Source organism: Martes martes, assembly GCF_963455335.1.
Source record: "Martes martes genome assembly, chromosome: 7".
Classification (NCBI taxonomy): Eukaryota; Metazoa; Chordata; class Mammalia; order Carnivora; family Mustelidae; genus Martes; species Martes martes.
Genome location: NC_137894.1, coordinates 21,331,123 through 21,351,391, shown reverse-complemented (window position 1 = coordinate 21,351,391; position 20,269 = coordinate 21,331,123). Strand labels below are relative to the sequence as shown.

Sequence of the window (20,269 nt, the reverse complement as noted above, 5' to 3'; positions counted from 1 at the left end):
CCTACTAGATGGCCAAAATCTGAAGGCTGAAAACACCAAACTCTGGAAAGAAAGGGAAACAACAGAAACTCCAATTCACTGCTGGTGGGAAGGCAAAATGCATTCCACTTTGGAAGAGGGTTTCTTACAAAACTAAACATATTCTCACCATATGATCCGGCAATCTCACTCCGTGGTGTTTACTCAAAGGAGTGGAAACATTATTTTCAAACAAAAATCTGCACTTGGATGTTTATAGTATCTTTCTTCATAATTGCCAAAACTTGGCAGCAACCAAGATGTTCTTCAGTAAGTGAATGGATAAATAAACTATGATACATCCAGACAATGGAATACTATTCACCTGTAAAAAGAAATTAGCTATCAAGCCATGAAGAGACAGGGAGAAACTCTAAATGCATGTTACTAAGCAGTCAGTCTGAAAAGGCTATATACAGTATGATTCCAACTATGTGGCATTTTGGAAAAACAAAAGCAGAATTTGAAGACAAAGATCACTGGTTGCCAGAGGTTGGTGGGGTAAGGAAATAAACAGGCAGAGCACAGTTTTAGGGCAGTGGATCTATTCAGTGTGTTACTATAATGGTGTATACATGCCTTTGTCCAAACCCATAGAATGTGTAACATCAAGAACAACCTTAAAGTAAACAATGGGCTTTGGGTGGTTATATTGTACTTAATATACATTGACAATGTATCTTTATCAGTTGTAACAATTGTGCCACCCTGGTGGGGGGGGAGATGTTGGTAGTGGGGGAGGCTGTACGTGTGTGTGGGGGGGGGTATATGAGAACTCTCTGTACTCTCTTGTTATTCTGTACCTAAAACTGCTTAAAAACGAATCTTAAATGTAAAAAAATAAAAATAAGAGTAGAGGAAAAGGGATGAAATATTAAAAATAAAACTAGAACTTTAAGAATTATAAAACACTTCCATGGAACTTGTTGATAGGCAGTATTTGTTAGAAGGTAAATTCATAAAAATCCAATACAGCAGAAGAGGGACTGGTAATAAGGTTTTTGGAGAAAAAAAAAATTTAGAGAATGTACAATTTTAAATGAGACATTGGAGTCAGACAGGAAAGGTTGAAGAACCGGGCTGAACTGTGGAATATCGTGCACTTCTAAATGGGGTGTGCTGAAGATACGGTGATATTTGACCACAAGAGCTCAAAAAGGCTGAAACTGTGGATAGTACCTTCTCCCCTTCCCTCCCCCCAGGTATAAAATATCAGGACCCCCTCCCCATATTATCATAATATCTGATATTAGAAAAATCAAACCCATATGCAAATGGATTAAATGGTTTTTAGTTAAGGAGCCATGAGCAGTGATGTCAGTCCTGTGTGAATTGGGGAGGGTTTGGGTCAGAAAGAATGCATTAATGAGAGAACATTAAATTATGTGAAAAAGGGATACTTCCAGAGGCCTGTGCCTCAAGATGGCTTCTGGTTAAAGCTTCTCCAGCCAACTATGGTCCTCTCTTCAGTAGAATGGTTATTCACGTGTGCCACATCTGTGCTGCTTGGCCTGGTTTGACCCCTGAGCTCCCTCTGCCTAGTGATACTCCTGCTGTGGCCCCAGAAGCCAGTGGGAAGGTGGCTCCTCACAGCTGTGGCTCCCCTTGCACAGTATACAAGCTGTCCCAGGACAGGTCAGGTCAGCACAGTGCCAACAGGGGCTGCACCGAGTTCTCCAAATGGATGAAAACGTCTAAGGGTTTGGGGTCTGAAAACACAAAAACAAAATCCTTGGCAAGCCATATCAATAAAAACAGAAGAAAGGAGAAATGTACACAATTAAAAATGAAAACCTGAGAATAAGCCCAACACAGAGGAAATTAAGAAATCCTAAGTGCCTATATTGTAAAAACTATGCAAATATGTTGAAAAAATGGATTGTCATTAATTTTCTTAAACATCTGTAACTAAAGTTGACTCCAGATAGTGCTTGAGGACCTAACCTTCCCAAATGGGAGGAATTCAGACACATTACCCGTGGATGCCCAGACAGCCCCCAGGTGAGTTCTTTTACACTTAAGAAGATGATTCTCAAACCAAGTAACCAGTTGCGAAATATAGAGATTTTTGCTTAGTACACAAAAGCAAGAGATAGAATGATTAATCTCAATTATCAATACTAATAGGGAAAAATCACATGTAGGGATCATCTCAGGGCTCTAACAGTGGTTTGGTCTTAAGGAATCGATGAATATAATACAGCATACTATTAGAGGAAAGGGGAAAGCTCTCTGATCATCTCCATAGATACTGTGAGGCTGTGACAATAATCTAACATCTATATATCCCCCCAGAAAGCCTGAATAGTTTGAGAATACACGGATACTTTTTTTATTATGACAAGGAAAATACATGTCTTCATACAAGTTGAATAGTGAGACATTGAACCATCCCATTAATGTCAGGAACAAGATAGGTATGCCACCTGAATCACTATTATTTGACACTGTTCTCAAGCGCAATTGCCTAAGGGAAAGAAATAAAGGAAATTATTGGAAAGGAGAAGGCAAAAGAAAATCTTAGAAACAGTAAGAAAACACGGTTAAAGCAGTTATGGCATTAATATACAAAATCAACTGCATTCCTATGCATCCAGTTATCAAATAAAATGGAAGAAATATTCCATTGAAAATGGTAGCCAAACAATATACTATCCAGAACTAGACAAGAAATTCATAGAACCTATCAGAACAAAACTGTAATAATCTACCAAGCGGCATAAAATTAGATTTGAACACAAGCCTAGACTGCAGCACTCTTGAATAGGAAGACTCATATAAATCCATTGTGACCTCAAGGAGGGAGACAAACCAGGAGACACTCTTAACTATAAGAAACAAACTGAGGGCTGCTGGAAGGGAGGGGGTGGGGGCGGGGTAACTGGGTGGTGGGCATTAAGAAGGGCACGTGGTGTGATGAGCACTGGGTGTTCTATGAAACTGGTGAATTACTGAACTCTACATCTGAAACTAATGGTGTGCTATACGTTGGCTAATTGAATTTAAATGAAAAAACTGTGTATGAGAGAGGGAAATGGAGGAGAGAGAGTAAGAGAGAGAGAGAGAGGAAGGGAAAGGCAAGAAATGTGAAGGGGATGGTTAACTTGAAAATATCGATATGTGAATATTTAATATTAACATGAATAAAGCTTCAGAAATGAAAAGCATTCGCAGAGAGACAAACCAATAAGGAGAAATAGCCCCAAAACACTTGACTGGAATTCAGTTTACAAACAAGGAGCCATTCTGAACAAAATGGGGAAGAGACTAACTGTATTACAGGGATCCACTATGATATATTTTGTTGGCACAACTGACCAACCATTTGGAGAGGGAAAAAATGCATTTTTACCTTCAATTCCTGCAGTAAATGAATTCCAGGGAGTTAGAAGATGTAAAGGTAAACAAAGGAAACCATAAAAATTTAGAAGAAAATATGAGTAAATTTATTTATAATCTCAGAACGGGGAAGGCCTTTTAAAACTGGAAACAAATCCCAGGATCTACCAAGGCAAATATGGATAAGTTGACAACATAAAACTTTAAACTTTCTATATGCTAAGAAATAAATCAATAAATCACATCAAAAGACAAAAATAAATAAAAATATTTTCTAAACAAATAAGGGTATTTTCAAGATATAAGATAAGAAAGTTCCAAAGTACACAGGCAAATTAATTAAGAAAGAGCCAAATAACCCAAAAGTATGTAAAGGACATAAATTACAAAAATTGAAATTTCTAAAACATATCTGAAAGATACTCAACTTTATTCATAATAAAATGAACTAAATTATAATAACATTGCAATATAATTTTTCACCAGATTGGAAAAAATATATATATTAAGTTTGATGATACCCAGTACTGAGAAAGTTGAGAAACTAGCCTTTTCATTATATTCTTGGTAGGTATATCCATTGACTGGTATTTGGAGGGTAATCTATCAATATCTACTGAATGGCAAATGCACAGAGCCTTGAATCCTGCAATTCCATTTCCCACTTATCCCATTCCCATTCATACCAAGATATGGTCACACACGCATGCTAAGATATAAATCAAGGATGTTCATTGCAGAGTTGTATATAAAAATTTAAAAAAAAAACACCCTGGAAATTATATGTTCACTAATAGACTAACCAAAAAAAAAAAAAAAAAAGTCCATCGAGACAATGGAATGCTAAACAGCTATTAAGAAGAATGAGGTAGATCTTTTTATGTTGCTATGGAAGGATAAAACACTAATCGCAGAAAACAAAGTGCAGAGTGCTGTGCATAGCAGGAGGGGTAGCAAAAGAGTCTCTCTGCGCCCCCTTATGCCCCCTCCTGGCCTCCCTCCCTTTCTTTTTCTTCCTTCCTGGAAATGCCCCCCAGTCCTCAGAAGCTCATTCACCAGTGGTCCCTGGAGCTATTTATGCTTCTCTTACTACAAGTGCATCTTTTCCTTATTATCACTTTCTAAAATGGCAGAGTACTGGTCAAGGGGTCAACATATAAACTACTTCTGTTTGCTTTTTTAATGTTTTTCTGTATAAAATACAAAATCAAAAACAGTTTTGTTTTGTTTTTTGTCCAAGCAAACGTGTTACAGAGGTTAATTTTCAGGTAGCAATAAGAAATGAAGCATTCTCTTATATATCAAAACACTGCTACTTGTGTTTACAATAGGAAAAAAAAAAAGAAAGAAAAGATTGTGCGTTGTTCATCCATCCCATGTAGAACGGCTGAACTCTGAGGACAACCCTGCTCCAAATGGCGTGACGTTAGCTAGAATGCCCTTACTTATCAACCTGCTTGTCCCCTCTGCAGCTGCACACTCAGCACTCACGCACACCCACACTCGGAGCATGCCCAAGCCTCCATTCTCCTCAGTGCAAACAAATCCATGTGCATTACCCAGAAATGAGTGAAATAAATGGCTGGAGAAAGGTATGCAATTTCTTTCTCTCTGAAAACATAATCTTCCTTCATAATACACCCATCTCAGGGGTTAGAAGCAAATTAAAGATCTCCAGGAGCTCAAAGCCTTCTGCGGTTTTGAGCTCTGATCTGTTCCTAGATGAAACAACAGAGCAGGAGAGATTTTGTTGTGTCTCCTTCTGATGGCATTAAAAAATAAGGAAACTGGGAAGAGTCAAAGTGACCACTGTCAGCTAGATAATGTAACTGGAGAATTCTGTCACCACACAGGTTTAAAATGAAAGATTCCTTTGCTTTCAAAATGCTTATCTCCAGTGAATCTATCTTTTCAAGCTACTTTTCTGGGCTAACGTTGGAGCTGTTGAGCTGTGGGAAAGCAGATCCCTAAAAGCCAGAGACTGGAGTTACTGGTCCAGGAAAGCTGCTGCCCACATCTTCCCCTTCCCAGTTCCTGCCATACAAGGAACCAGAAGATGTCCCATATCCTGCTCCTTGGCCTTGACACATAAGGAAAGGCACAGCATACTTTCACTTTATATTGTGCATTTGTACGGACCCACAAGTTTCTAAGACTAATCAACTCTACTACACGAGAAACACCTAATGCATTATTAAACACACACACACACACACACACACACAGCTGGCTTAATTTAACTTTAGCTATTACATTGGGCTTATAATTCTAACAGAATTCTATTTGCCCTTTGGGTTTTTCATAATAGAGCAAACTCAGCTCCCCAGTGTCTGAGGGCAGTATAGGAAGTTTGGGAGTCCCCTGGTATCTACAGACATCCATCCCCCTGACTGGGCCAGGTGTGGTCCTAGTTCAGAATCAACACACATCTATGTCCCTCCTGATTCCCACCACAGGGCAGCTTGGCAGAAAATCAGGCTGGTAAAAGCATAATTTAAAAGACCAACGATGCCTCTCTCTCTCTAATAAAATGCAGGAGCAGTGTAAAATTGTCTCTCTCTACCATCTTTGGCAGAGAAAAACAAAATCTGAATCACAGAAAAATGAGCAGTTAGGTTTTTACTTTGAGTTTTGTGTCCTTTTACCAATTATCTGAAAATCTAGTGAGGGTGGTTTATTATTATTGTTACTTTCCACCGAGGTTTGTAAACAGGCAAAAGCTTATGTTGAATTTTCACATAGGCTTTCTGGCAAGTGACATGCAGGCATGCAAAACCAACTGTACAGGCCTCCCCTGGCGGTCTTGAGCCATCCTGACCTCTCTGAAGGGCTCACCAGGCATTGGGGAATGGGCAAAAACAGCTTTCAGTGGTCCTGGTGACCCTAAGGATGTTCCAAGAATATCAAGTAGCCATCTGAGAGGGTTAAACAGAACGTGCTGAGATTCTATTATTCAAAGTAACAAGGAAACTATAACGGATATGACTGGCAGCGAGCGCTCCGGGTACATTAACATCCTCACGTCTAGTGTAGCACCCCGAATTCTCCCCACGCCAACGGCATCGCCTGTCGGTGCGTTTCCCACATGCTGGGGACCAAGACCAGGTTAAGCGAAGTCTTTCGACACAGCCTCGACGAAGTTTGGAGCTGACATCAGGATGCCGATGGTGCAGATGATGGTGAAGACAGAGAAGGCCATGAGACACAGGCGGTCCACCACGCACGCCGCGAATTTCCACTCACTGCAGATGGCCTCGCTCTCGTCCTGGCAGCGGAAGCGGTTGGCGATGTAGCGGACCTCCTCCAGGATCTTGGCCAGCTCCGGGTCCCCCTCGGAGGGCTGCCCACCATGCAGGAGGTGCTCGTCGTGCGTGGGGGAGCAGGCCATGCGACCACACACGACGCCCGAGTCGGGGGTGGGGGCACAGTGCACCCCATCCAGGCCGCGGAAGCCGATGTAGAGCAGGTTGCCGTTGGTGGTGGGCGGCCCGGCCACCGCGCTCATCTCCACGCTGGCCAGGCTGCAGCGACGCGGACGCTGCTTGTGCTGGCAAGCCGGCCTCACCTTGTCCTCCCCCGGCCTCTTCATGCGCAGGAACCATGCGCACCAGTTCAGAAGGATAACTCTGGTCTGGGGAGACAACAGGGCAGTTAGGAGCAGGTGGAAGCGAGCATCAGCGGGTCCTGATCGCAGCCCTACTTGTGGGGGGAAGAGGTTCCTGGGGGAGCCAGGCTCCCACTTCTTCCCAGCTGAGTTTACACAGGCAAGCAGTGCCAAGGTGTTGCAATGGTTGGGTCAAATGTGAGCCTAGAATAAACCAATCCAGAAAGTCACCCTGGGAATGAGAGGAATTCTCAGTGGCAGACACACTGCAGTCTTGGGCAGACAGGCACCCGGGAGGAGAGAGCTGTGCTGGAAGAAGAGCCCTGCCTGAGTCGTGTGAACAAAATAAGTCACCTTCCCTCTCCAATCTTCCCCATCTGTCACCAGCGGCCATCATACCCAGCTGCCTGTGGGGCACCCCAGTGCCAGGGCAGACTTGCTGGGGCACACCGCTGGGGATTTTAAAATTTTCAAGGGCAACCCTGTGACACCTATCAGATACTGCATGAACCCCTAGCTTGAAATAGTTCCTACTGGAACACGGGGTCCCTTGTAAGGATGACATATCATTGCAAAGCAGGTTTTTGTCCTGATGAAAAGCAAGTGCCAAGAAAGTCAGCATGAAACAGAAAATGGAGGCCCAGTGCTCCTAAGATTTGAAGGGGTGTGCTGTACCAACAGGTGCCTCAGGGTCAGGACATAAATACTTATTACGTTATTTTGACCATCTTAATAAAGAGAGCCATTAGGTGGGGTTGTTTTTGTTTTTGTTTTTGCCCTCGGGCCTGTGAAAAAAATCCCTGAGTCACTAAAAGAGCTATGAACCAGGAAAGTTTAGGGACCTCTAACCTAATTCATTAGGCTGCAATGAAGACAGTCAGATGATGTGCAGGAAAGTACTTGGAAAAGTTGAAAGCAGGGGTTGGCAGACTTTAAGAGGCCACATAATAACCTCCATAAAGTCTCTGTTGTAACTACTCAGCTATTAATAAAGTATAGAAATAGTCATAGAAAACATGTAAAAAAAATAAACATGGCTTTTTTCTAATAATATTTTATTTGCAAAAGCAGCTGGTGGGCCAGATTTGACCACTGGAGCCACAGTTGGCTGACCTCCGGTTTAAAGTGTTTTATCAACATATACTGCCTACATGCATAGAAGATGCTGGAGATAATCACTGAGATTTCTGGTTTTTCCCTCTAATGAAAAGAAGGAGCCATGCAAAGCCTCAATTCAGGTTAAAAAAATTTCTTGGAAACTTATTGAGACAAGTGTAGGAAGAGTGGGCCCTTTCCCTGAAGTTATCCAAATACTGATTTTAATTTGGTTTAGGTTGTGGTGAATTCCATCAACAACATAACAGGTATGTTTCCCATCTGTAAGTACAGGCAGTAAGTTGTGAAGTTCATGCCTGTAGCACTTTAATGGCATCTTCTCAGAGATAACTGCAGTAGACCTGTCTGGAGACAGGCAATGAAACAAACAAGAAGGCGTAAGTGCGGGTTCACTCCAGCTGTAAAGATAACCCTTTGCTCAGGGCAGAGGCACTCTGTATATCCCGCCCACACCTTATGGACAAACCTCTAGAGCCTGGAAAAGCCTGTCTGCATACCCTGGAGGGTTTTCCATGACCAGTAAGGAGCAGAGGCATATGGCCCCACATGAATTTGCAGGTCAGTCTGGCCCTCCACAGGAGGCTGATAAGACATGTCCGTTCAGTTGGTCCTCTCAGGGCCTCTGTGAAGTGAGTATAATTCCCCCACCCATTTTACAGATAAAGAAACTGAGGCTTCAAAGAGGCTAATAAATTGGCTCAAGGTCACACAGTAAGCAAGTCATCTATGCGTTTAGGCTTTCACGGCTCATCTGTGAAAGGGTCTATGAAGTCTTCTTCAACACTTCTGTGACTTTAGCCCAACCCCCACTTCAAGGGAATCCATTGGGCAGCGAGTGCATCCAAGCCCAGAGACAGCTATACACATGGTGTGTGTGTGTGTGTGTGTGTGTGTGTGTGTGTGTGTGGCGCGCGGGGGGCGGGGGAGTCTGTGCCTACCCTGGAGTACATCTCAAGCATGTGGTCCATACTACCAAGTCTGTTCTGAATTCCATGGCCTGAATCATTAGCTTTCAAAGCTAAAGCATCTCCAAAGATGCAATTATCCTCTTGACACTTATCAAACTGTGCTCATGACCTCTTCTGTTGGGTTATGGTTTTGTGTCTGGCTGTGTAAATGTCACATAATGCCACGGCACCAGCAATATCTTCTTCACAGCAACACATCATAATAAAAGTTCCTTGGAGGCTATTTACTTTTCAAATACACACAGAAAGAAAGAAAAATGCAAGAGGCTATATAAATTGAAAGTGAGAGATCCAAGCTTCATATTTCATTTGCAGCCATTGGTTTTAACACACTCCCGTGCTGAGAGGTGAATAATTAGCATAGACTCTTAATTAAGATTTTTTTTTTTCTGGGCAGTAAAGTACTATCAGGTCTTTAAAAATGGTTTTGTGTCTTCGTGTCTTAAACATAAGGAATAATAATATGTGTTTTAAGTTTTACATTTGCATAAATAAACACTTAAAGGATAATGGGGAAATTGCTTAAAATGGTTATCAGTATTGGTGGTGGAAGCACAGTGAGGGGTAGGAATGAGAGCAGGATTTCCTTCCGTATGATTTTACTTTCACTTTGACTTTTGAAACATGTGAATATATTACCTTTTTCAAACAGAAGGAGGGTAGCCAGAAGGTGTGTCAGGGTTGTAAAAGTCAGATGACAATGTAGTGAATGTGTGCAAATGTGTCCCACTTTTTAATGGGGGGACCTTCTCAAAACAAGCCCACAGACTGCAGTGATGTGACATGTGTGGGAGACAGCACCATTTCTGGGGGCTCATTCCATTGCTGATGCAATGAGCTATGAGAGAAAGTTGTTATTAAGTGTATGAAATTGCTGTGGAAAAGAACCTAAGAGGACACAGTAACTCGGTAAAGTAAAAAAAAAAAAAAAAAAAAAAAAAAAAAAATTAAATTGGTCTTTCCTAAGTTCACTTTGGGTAACTGTAAATTATTGCACAATGAATAGTTTTAGAAGGCCTGGGAACGCTTTCTTCCTGGAGGTTCACAAAATGCACCTTACTTCTTGCACCTGCATTTAGCATGTATGTGTGTGGTGGGGGGGGGGTGGTCTTAGAGTCCCTTCCGAACTTGGATGCCAGGTTATAGATCTCCAAAGAAAACAGCCTTGTTTTGACATGACAGGGCTCCTTTAGCACCTACTGTGCCTAGGCCATGCTCTCTGGACAAGAACACTGGAAGGTCTGCAGGGCCCAAGTAAGGATCAATCCCTCCCCTGGCCCTGGGTCTTGTCACACTGTGCTGAGGTGAGGAAAGCCCAGGCCATACTTGGCCCTAATCAAGGTCTCCTGAGTGTCAGGTGAGGACGGGCATTGAGCTTCAGATCCCGGACTCCCAGGGGCACAGCCTGGTAAGCATCTGCCGACATCCCAGTGCCCAGTGCTGAGCAGGAGCGGGGAAGGTTTGGCATGACCCAGGGCTGACATAACAGGCTGTTATAGTCAATCATTTATCTTTCTCCCTTTTGCTTTTATCCTAGCCCCCCTCCCCACTGGTAACCACTAACCTGTATTAGATAGGCCTGTGGAACGGTGGCATTCCTCCATGCACTGACTACATGTGTTAATACATGGCTCACTCTCTCTCACCCCGATGGTCTTCATTCTGTTTGGAAGATCCAACCACATGGCTGGGTGCTTATCTCCTCTGCTGCTTCCAACCACTGTCCTGTTCCCCATAGCATACGTGCAAAACGTTTTAGAAACACATTGGTAGCCAAACGTAGAGAGCGGCCAGTGTGTGGGCCCCATTCTGGAATGTCAGATTGCGAGAACAGTGCCATGGGCCCCCAAGAGCATGCTCACCATAACAGTCCAGAGATAATACAATAGTGCAGACAGGTGAGGTCCTATGGGATACATGGCTCTGTGTTGAGGGCTGCTAGCTGTCTGTGGGATTTTTAAAACAGACAATTCATCTGTGGAGTCACCCGCGCTGAGGGCCCCTGACTCCCTGTGGTGAAGAGCGGGAGGGACGCACCCACTTGGGCATCTTGCCGCCGTCGGGGTCGTGGTGGTGGTACTGCAGCACAATCACCGTCACGACCACGGAGAGGCCCACGATGATCATGGTGCTGGCAAAGTACTGGGCTGCAGAGACAAGAGATGCAGGGTGAGCCCCGGGCCCTCCGCGGCACAGGCATCGTAGCATGGCAGGCAGAACCAGATGGCGGTCTCTGACTGCCTGGGACCATGTGGCAGAGCTTGGAGCAGGGCAGGACTGTCTACAGGCCTGCAGACCCCCCGCCCACACTCCTGGCAGGCAGAGGCCAGCCCACAGCACGGGGACCAGCTTTCCCAACCATGCCAGCTGCTTGGCTTGGCTGACCACACTTTTGTGAGCTCCACCAGCCTCCTCCTCCAGTGAGGGTTAACAGTGCCTCACAGGACACTGATAAGGTTGTTTCTAGGAGAAAGGCTGTGGACTGTGATGGGAACTGAGAATACCGGGGTAGTGAGGGTCTGGACCCCATTGTGATAATTGCAGGCCAGGGACATGCTGGGGGCAGGGATGTAACAAGGGCGAACCTGGGCATCACTGGCGGGGTACCTAGAATTAGTGTGGAAAATGAGCCTGGTCCCATCTAATGAGAGATAGGAGGAGGTGCCAGGTATCTGAAGAAGACGTGAAAGACAGTTACTTCCCTGGCTGAGAATGGCAGATTCAGCTCCAGTAGGCGAGGAGGCACTTGTCCTCCTTGGCCCACGTGAGAAGAAGCATGGTGCTTCCTAAACAGCTCTCCACTAACCCCCTGCCTCCATCCATGAGTTCACACATCTACGAGTTTAGACAGGCTACTCAGCCTGTCTGGGGCTCAGGTTGTTCACCAGTATGACAGGGATGGCAATGCCTTCTTTTGTGGGGTTGGTGCAGGAATTAGCAATTACATGAGCTGAGGATCTAGAAGAAAGCCTGGCAAAGGGAAGACATTCCTTGACTGGCAACTGTCATTACTAAACCTTTGGTGTGGCTTTCAGCTCAACGGGGCTGAGCTCGAAGCAGAGGACATCCTGGTGCAGAGGCTAAGTGCATGGCCATACACTCAGTTAAGAATGCCTCCTTTTCTCCGGGCAGGAAGGAACTCACTGCCCCACTGTGGGAACCAAGAGGTACATGTGAGAAGCTGTGAGAGACCGATGTCTGAGACTTCAAGTTAGCACCGGGTGTTTCAAGTTAGCACCAGGGACCTCTAAGAAGAGGAAGGAGGTAGAATAAAACTGTGACTTCTGTGGGATGAGTTTATATTTATATGTTGAAGCTCTAGCCCCTGGTATCTCAGAATATGACTGTATTTGAAGACAGGGCCTTTAAAAGGGGGATTAAGTTAAAATGGGGTCCTTAGAGTGGGGCCTGATCCGATCTGACTAGTGTACTTATAAGAGGGGAACTTTGCACACACAAAGGGGTACCAGGAATGCACCCAGACAGGAAAGACCATGTGAGGGCACAGCAAGAGGGTGGTCATCCACAAGTCAAGCAGAGAGGCCTCACTAGAGATCAAACCTGCCGGCACCTTGGTCTTGACTTCCAACCTCCAGATCTATAAGCAAATACATTTCTGTGTGTTGACACCCGGTCTGTGGAATTTTACTGTAGCAAACCTAGCCGACCAACACAATGACCTGTGGAGGCATGTGGGGTCAAAGGATCCCCGCAGCTGAAATCCCATCTTTCTAGACATGGGCTATGCACCAACCATGCCTTTTGCTCATCGGTTCATCGGTCAAGGCAGGGATGCCCACTACCCCACAGAGCCCGCTTTCTGTTTGAAGTCTCTACTGAAAGCACTGTGTGGAAGGTAGGAAGAGTGGGCTGAAGCATGGTTTCTTGACCTCTGGATGGTAGTGAGAGAACTAGGAACACCCACAAAGGCTTTTCATAGCAATACTGTCTCTCTCTGGTCAAAATATCACACATTAGGGGAACAAAGGAGAGACTTGCCTTTGTAGTTTGTGAAGCCTGGGAGTATCTGTGTAAGAGAAGTAAGCTCCCCTAGACCTACCCTCCCTTGTTAACCACACAGAGTGGCCCTCAGGTGGCTTGGGGCAACAGGAATAATCATAGGCTCCATTTGTCTTTCTGAACTCCATCACCCAACTGGAGGAGTGATGCTCATATTAAACCTAATATCCCCTATGAGGCTGTTTGCTTCCCATTCTCAAAACTGGCTTGGAGGTTTGGATCCCTGACCAGGAACAGAACCCTGGCTGTAGTGGCAAAAGTACCAGATCCTGACCACTAGACCGCTGGGCACCCCTCTGCACGTTCCCACTTATTCCAATCCAGAGAGGTACATAGCCACAAGCAATGTTATCTCCTCTTTCTGATCCTGTCCTGGGCAGAAGGTCATGCTTTATATCTGTCTTGTCCAAAACATATTTATCCTGTTTACATTTCCTCACAAGCTTTAACTTTATCCAGAGACACTGAGGTATCTCAGAGTTAAAACGTGAGCTGCTCCCATTTTGACAAAGGATTTGTGGAAGAACAATGACTCAAAGCTAAAGTAACAAATCTCTAATGATAAAATCTCTGGCTGCATAAGTGTGAGGGGGAGAACAGTGGGAGGAAGGGTGCATTTCTGTACCTTCAAGCCAAACCATGAAGCTCAACTCCCCACACTGCCTTACATGTACCCAGGTAGGCAGAGTCTATGGGTCACAAAACAGTTATAGGAAGTCACTCCTCCTGGGACCATGTGGCTCTCCAGGACCCTCTCTAAGCCCAAGTCTTCAAAAGAGACCTGACACTTGCTTACCTATCAAGGGCACCGAGTCGGATGTCGCAGGCATGATCTCAGCCACCAGCAACATGAAGACAGTAAGAGAGAGTAAAACTGTTATCCCTGAAACATAAACACAGCAGTGCCTGAGACAGAAGAGATGATAACACCTCAAGTTCCTTAACTGTGCCTAATCTGAGATTCAAAGGAGGGAGGTGTGGGGGAGGGGCCAGTGATGTCCTAAAAATGAATGCAGGATTCTTTCTCTGTCTGTAAGGGTATGACCATTTTTCTGGGGGCTGTTCACATCAATTATCAGAGTTCCAGATCGAGGTAAGTTTAGGAACCAGAACTTTAGAACAATGATACAAAATGAATTACTGAACTTAACGTAAGTATCTCTCATGTTCTTAATTACATTAGAATTGAGAGGTAGTTACGTATAGCAAGAAAAACAAAACAAAACAAAACAAAACAAAACATGCAATCTTAAGACCTCACTTTAGGTCTTGACTTTGCTATTTACTACCTGTGTGACTGTGGATAAGTCACTTAATGTGCCTGAGCCTTGCAGTCAGAAGATAAGGGTTTGAGGATGATTTCTACAAGTACTACGTGTGACCTTTAATAACTCTTTAAGATGTTGAGAAATTCATTTCACCATTCTAAGTCTTAGTTTTCTTATCTTTCTATTGGATGATCGGAAGGAATTACCCTGTGTACAGCAATATACAGATGCAAACTGATACTGCACTAACTAAAGTGTTGCCTCTCCATAACAAACGCTGGCCAGTTGCCCCCCAAGGAACAGGATGCGGTGGCAGAAGAAGAGAAAGTAATGCCCCTCAGGACAGAACCCAGTAGTCTCTTCTTGGGCAGTCCCATCTTCTGTGGAGGATCAGAGGATCCTACAGATTCTCAGGAGGGCACTGGGCATCGAGCATGAAGCTAAATCAGGAGGCTGTGGTGTTGGGGAGATGCCCTGGGCTGGGAGGTCAGTGTGTGACCCCACATCTCTGCCCCCATAGCCATGACATGTCCTGCATCATCCACTGGGATCCCTACAGAGCTGACCTCAAGGCAAGGGCCTCCCATCCTGTCTCAGACTCCCACCCAAGATCAGGACACTTACCCAGGGAAATTTTCTCCCCTGAATCTGCAGGGAGCAAGAAGACGAGGAGGGCCAGTGCAGAGATGAGCACACAGGGGATGAGTAGGTTGAGGCCATAGTAGAGGGTCCTGCGGCGAATGGTCACTGTGAAGGTAACGTCTGGGTAGGGCTCTTTGCAGCACTCATAGAACTTCTCACTCCGCTTGCCTGGGATTCCTCCATGAACAAAAGGGGAAAGGAACGGTGTCTGAAGAAAATTACCCTGCTTGTTTATTTTAATGGGCGTATCACACAAATGACCATGGAGTTTGTTAGGTGCTAAAAAAAAAAAATTTAAAAAAATAATAAAACTGGGTAATCAGTGTTTGAATAAACTCTTTCTGGTGTATTTGAGTTGTTCAGGAGTATCTCAGTGATATTGGAGCAAACCGGGAGAATTTTTGTTTAATGGATTGAACTAGATGAGGTATAGAGTAAATGTTTCTGTCCCCCTCAATCTTCCTATGTTGAAATATTAACCCCCACAGTGATGACATTTGGAGATGGGGCCTTTGGGGGGCACGCCTAAGTCATGAGAGCAGAGCTCTCGTGAATGGGATTATTGCCCTTATAGAAGAGGCCCAGAGAACTCCCTAATCTCTTCAGCTGTGTAAGAACACAGCCAGAAGACAGCCGTCTATGAACCAGGAAGCAGGCCCTCAGCAGACACTGGATACGCCTTGATCTTGGATTTCCCAGCCCCCAGAACTGTGATAAACAAATTTCTGCTGTTTATAATCACCTAATCTATGGTATTTTGTTTTAGCAGCCTGAATGGACTAAGACACCATGATTATAAATAATACATTATGAGCGTTACACCATTATAAATGAAATTACTATTTTTTTCTAGTAAAAATCATCAAATACAGGTTTTTGTGAACTGCAATTTGCTATCCAACCTGATTTTAGGAAAGGAGCAGGTTCTAATAATATAGTCATGCCTACACTAGCACTGACTTCTTTAAATGGCTGCACGTTTCTCATGGAAAGCTCTGAATTTTCTAATTGTTTTTTGTTTCTTATTGTATAGCTCTCAGTAAATTATAGAGATTGCCGCAGGGTTCAAGAAATGTTTACACTGAAAAGCAGAGTGGAAAATCCCAAACTTTTAAAGCCAGCCCAGGAATAAAAAGCGGCTTTTGAGGGGATGGGGGTAGGGAGAGGGTGGTGGGGTTATGGACACTGGGGAAGGTATGTGCTATGGTGAGTGCTGTGAAGTGTGTAAACCTGGCGATTCACAGACCTGTACCCCTGGGGCTAATATTATATGTTAATAAAAAACTTAAAAAATTTTAAAAATTTTTGAAAAAAACCCCGAGGAGCTAATAAATGGGTACTGTTTTATAAATATATATATTTTTAAAAAGCGGCTTTCTACAAGACTGCTAGTCTCATGTCTTTGCTGGGCTTACCCACAAGGTCCCATTCTCCATTTGGGATATAGCCGCTGATATCTGCCTCTTGCATCTGTAGATCCAAGGACCACCCTCCATAGGACCAGGACCCAAACTTCAGTTTGCATTGCTGCACATCGAAGGGGAACCAGCGCACGTCAATGTAGCAGGAGCTCTTGAATATGCCTATGTGGGCAACAAAACAGTCAGAAAACTGAAATGGAAGGGGACGAAGCCCGGCTTTGAATACGCAGCAGTCTCACACTGCTGGTGGGAATGTGAACTGGTATAGTCATTATGAAAACAGTATGGCGATTCCTAAAAATATTAAAAATAGAATTATTATATGATCCAGTGATCCCCACTTCTGGGTATATATCCAAAGGAAACAAAATCGCCCTCCAGGAGAGAGATCTGCACGCCCATATTCACCATGTTCACGGCCACATTATTAGCAACAGCTGAGGAATGGAAACAAGCTAAGTATTCATCGATGAATGAACAAAAAAAGAAAAAGATTATCAAACCATACACACATGCAAACACATACACACACACAGTGAAATACTACTCAGCTTAGAATCGATGGAAATCCTGCCATTTGCAGTAACACGGATGAACGCGAAGGGCATTTTGCTAACTGAAGTAAGCCAAAGACAATACTCTGTGATCTCACTTACATGTGGATTTTGAAGGGGAAAAAAAAAAAAAAAAAACAGATACAAAAACAAAAACAAAAAGGGGCGCCTGGGTGGCTCAGTGGGTTAAGCCTCTGCCTTCGGCTCAGGTCGTGATCCCAGGGTCCTGGGATCGAGCCCCACATTGGGCTCTCTGCTCCGCGGGGAGCCTGCTTTCTCCTCTCTCTCCGCCTGCTTGTGATCTCTGTCTGTCAAATAAATAAATAAAATCTTAAAAAAAATAAAAAAAAAAACTGAACTCACAGAGACAGTGAGTTTCCAGGGGCTGGGGGAGGTGGGGAAATGGAGAGAGGCTGGTCAAGGGGTACATTTGGAGGATCAATGGTACAGCAAGGTGACTCTAGTTAGTAACATTGTGTACTTGAAATGTGCTGAGAGAGCAGATCTTAAACATTCTCATGAAAAAACAAAACAAAACCAAACCCAGCCCTGTAAGGTAATGGATGTGTTAAACTTCGTGGCATCATTTTACAATTTATGTGTATGTTCAGTCATCGTGTCGCACACCTCATTACATTCTCATTTGTCAACCGTACTTCAGTAAAGATGGAAAAAAATGAAATAATTATAAGTAAACAAATAAATAAACACAGAACTATTCTTTGGGTCTCTAACCTCATATGCTGTTATAATATGTGCTGCCTCTTCTTCCTGGAAAGGGCTGGTGAGTTAAACAATACATTTTTTTTGATGTTCAGCATATCCTTATGATCAGTGCCTCATGCATACGTTGTTCTGGCCTACCTGTGTTCCCTTCAAGAAGTGGAGACGTAGGCTCCTGGGTCTCTAGTCTGGGTGTGACCAGAGAGGCCTCCAAACCACAGCTAGACCTGTCCAGAACAAGCTTGGTCTTTTTTGGAAAAAATCTCTAGAATGGAAGCTCAGGTGAAGCTTCACTGTCTTAAAATTCACAGACAATGCTGTCATGCTCTGTTGAAGACTCTATTTAAGAATTTCTGTGCAAAGAATTAGAAGTTCTGTAAACTTGCTCCTACCATGTCTGCGCACCTTCAAATTCTAATAGGAGAAAAGTAAAGAATGTAAAAACAATCACAGAAAAGTTGATAAAAATGATGAAGGATTTAGAAGTAGAATATAAAAGGGACGTGTGCGGAACAGAGGAGCAGGGTGGGCATTTCCTGAGGTTAAAAATTGAGAAAAAAAAAAACAAAAAAAAACACTGGGGGGTGCCTGGGTGGCTCAGCTGGTTAAGCGTCTGCTCAGGTCATGATCCCAGAGTCCTGGGATCGAGCTCCAGTTTGGGCTGCCTGTTCCATGGGGAGTCTGCTTCTCCCTCTCCCTTTGCCCCTCTCCCTGGTCATGCTCCCTCTCTCTCAAATAAATTAATAAAATACTTTTAAAAATTGAGAAAAATACTTGGTTATCTAGAAATGTATGTGAAGGATAATTTTAACGAGTTTAGATCTTAGATTAAGAACAAAGACTGATAGGTTTAAACTGAAGACAGTGCTTGTGCACAAGTAAGAGTTTCCACTGAAAAGAGTGACTTTAGCCTAAGACAACTGGAGGTGAATTTTTGGCAGGTTATGGAGATGAGGCCAGACAAGTCCCCTTCAGCAACTTATGCCCGTGTGCTCCTCCCTGCCCAGAAAAAGGCTTGAAGGCTGTGGAAGGCACAAAGAGCTAAGGTGCCCCCTATTCCTGGGACAGGGTCAGTGCTCCATACGTTTCTGCTCGTAAATTGAAAAAAAAAAAAAGAAAAGAAAAAGGAAAAAATGAATGGAGGAAGGGACTCAGCAGCCTTGCAAACGCAAACCTTCACTCCACAACCAAGCCGGGAAAGGATAAACAACGTCCCGTCCTCACAAGTTCCTTTAAGTGCCATGTCCGCTGTCTATAGGAATCCACAAATGCTGCCCTCCCGTTAATGGGCGAGATCCCCCCAAACCCACACTGCTTGTGGAAAATGTAACTCCATAACTGAATTATTCCATTTCCATAAGACAGCCAGAGAAAGAGAATCCCTAGAGATAGAAAGCAGATCAGTGGTGGTCTGGGACTGGCATCAACTGCAGGATGGTAAAAGGGATCTTTTTGGGGTGATAAAAAATGTTCTGACATGATTTTGGTATTGGTTGTATGACTCTGTGAATTTATTAAAAATCACTGAATCGTGTACTTCAAATGGGTGACCTGTATGATATGTAAATTATATAATAAATCTGTTAAAAATAAAAACATGAAATAGAAAGATAATTTCATAACCAAGTCTTTATTTCAAATCGTGCACCCAAAACACTTTTTTTTTTCCTTGCCTGTACTTGGTTGTATGAACAGAACAGCATCCCAGATCAGTCCTATATGACCCCAGGGCACAGGCTTGCTGCCCCAGGCCAGAGCGCTCCATTCTGCTCTTGCCAAAGTAGGGGAGACTCCCACACTCACAGCACAACATGCCCTGCCCTTCCCAGGCTCCTGGGGCCATGAAGGTTGGGACACAGGCATGGAGCCCCAGAGGGGTTTGCTGCACACAGGTGGCCTAGGACTCAGGAATGTGGCTTCTTGTAGCTGAAAATAGCCTCAGCCCTCAAAACAATGTGCAGCACCATATTCTTGTATACTGATGACTACCAGAGATCGTTTTCTAAAATAGCCCGCATAATAGAAACTGCAACTCACAGGCTGGGGAAAAAGAATGTATGGGTGTGTGACAGGAGACTGGTCCCATAGCCTCAGTCCCCCAGGGGCCTGCTGTTAGGCAGAAAGCATGCTTGGGCTGGGGGGCGGCGGGTGAAGGAACAGGGGAAGCAGCAAGGAAGCACATGCTTTCAGGTAGAAAACTTGAAAATCTGTGGTTCTTCAGTCTCTACAAACATTATTGGGAGGTATCTGCCTTGGGTGGGTTTAATCTCTCACACATTCATTTATGAACAAGTGGGCCAGGCGCCTGGTTGATTAGTGGTGGTTCTAAGGTGTGTAAACACAGAATTTGCCCACGGGATGCTTATCATCTGCTAAGGAAGAAGAATGTGTAAGCAACAACTAAGAAGACAAGGCCAGCTCTGCTGGGTGCTGGGAATGAAGGTGTGAGAGCGGGGTTTACTGCAGCAGAAAGGCTGTGTGTGTATGTGAGTGTGTGGTATGTATGGTGTGTAATGTGTATGAAGGGGTTGTGGTTGGTGTGTGGATATGTGTGTGCAGGAAGTAGGTGTGTGGGGCGTATATGTGGGATGTGTGG

General features: G+C 44.1%; 1 protein-coding gene across 1 annotated transcript in view; it reads right to left on the bottom strand.

Moving 5' to 3' along the window:
- Positions 1 to 6,463: 6,463 nt before the first annotated feature.
- CHRNA7 (cholinergic receptor nicotinic alpha 7 subunit) overlaps positions 6,464 to 20,269 on the bottom strand; it is a gene marked incomplete at both ends in the record, with an annotated part of 119,395 nt that continues 105,589 nt past the window's right edge. The window contains 5 exon segments of the mRNA XM_080809189.1: positions 6,464 to 6,988; positions 11,083 to 11,192; positions 13,862 to 13,948; positions 14,958 to 15,152; positions 16,391 to 16,558. Of these exon segments, the coding sequence (XP_080665315.1) occupies positions 6,464 to 6,988; positions 11,083 to 11,192; positions 13,862 to 13,948; positions 14,958 to 15,152; positions 16,391 to 16,558 (1,085 nt within the window).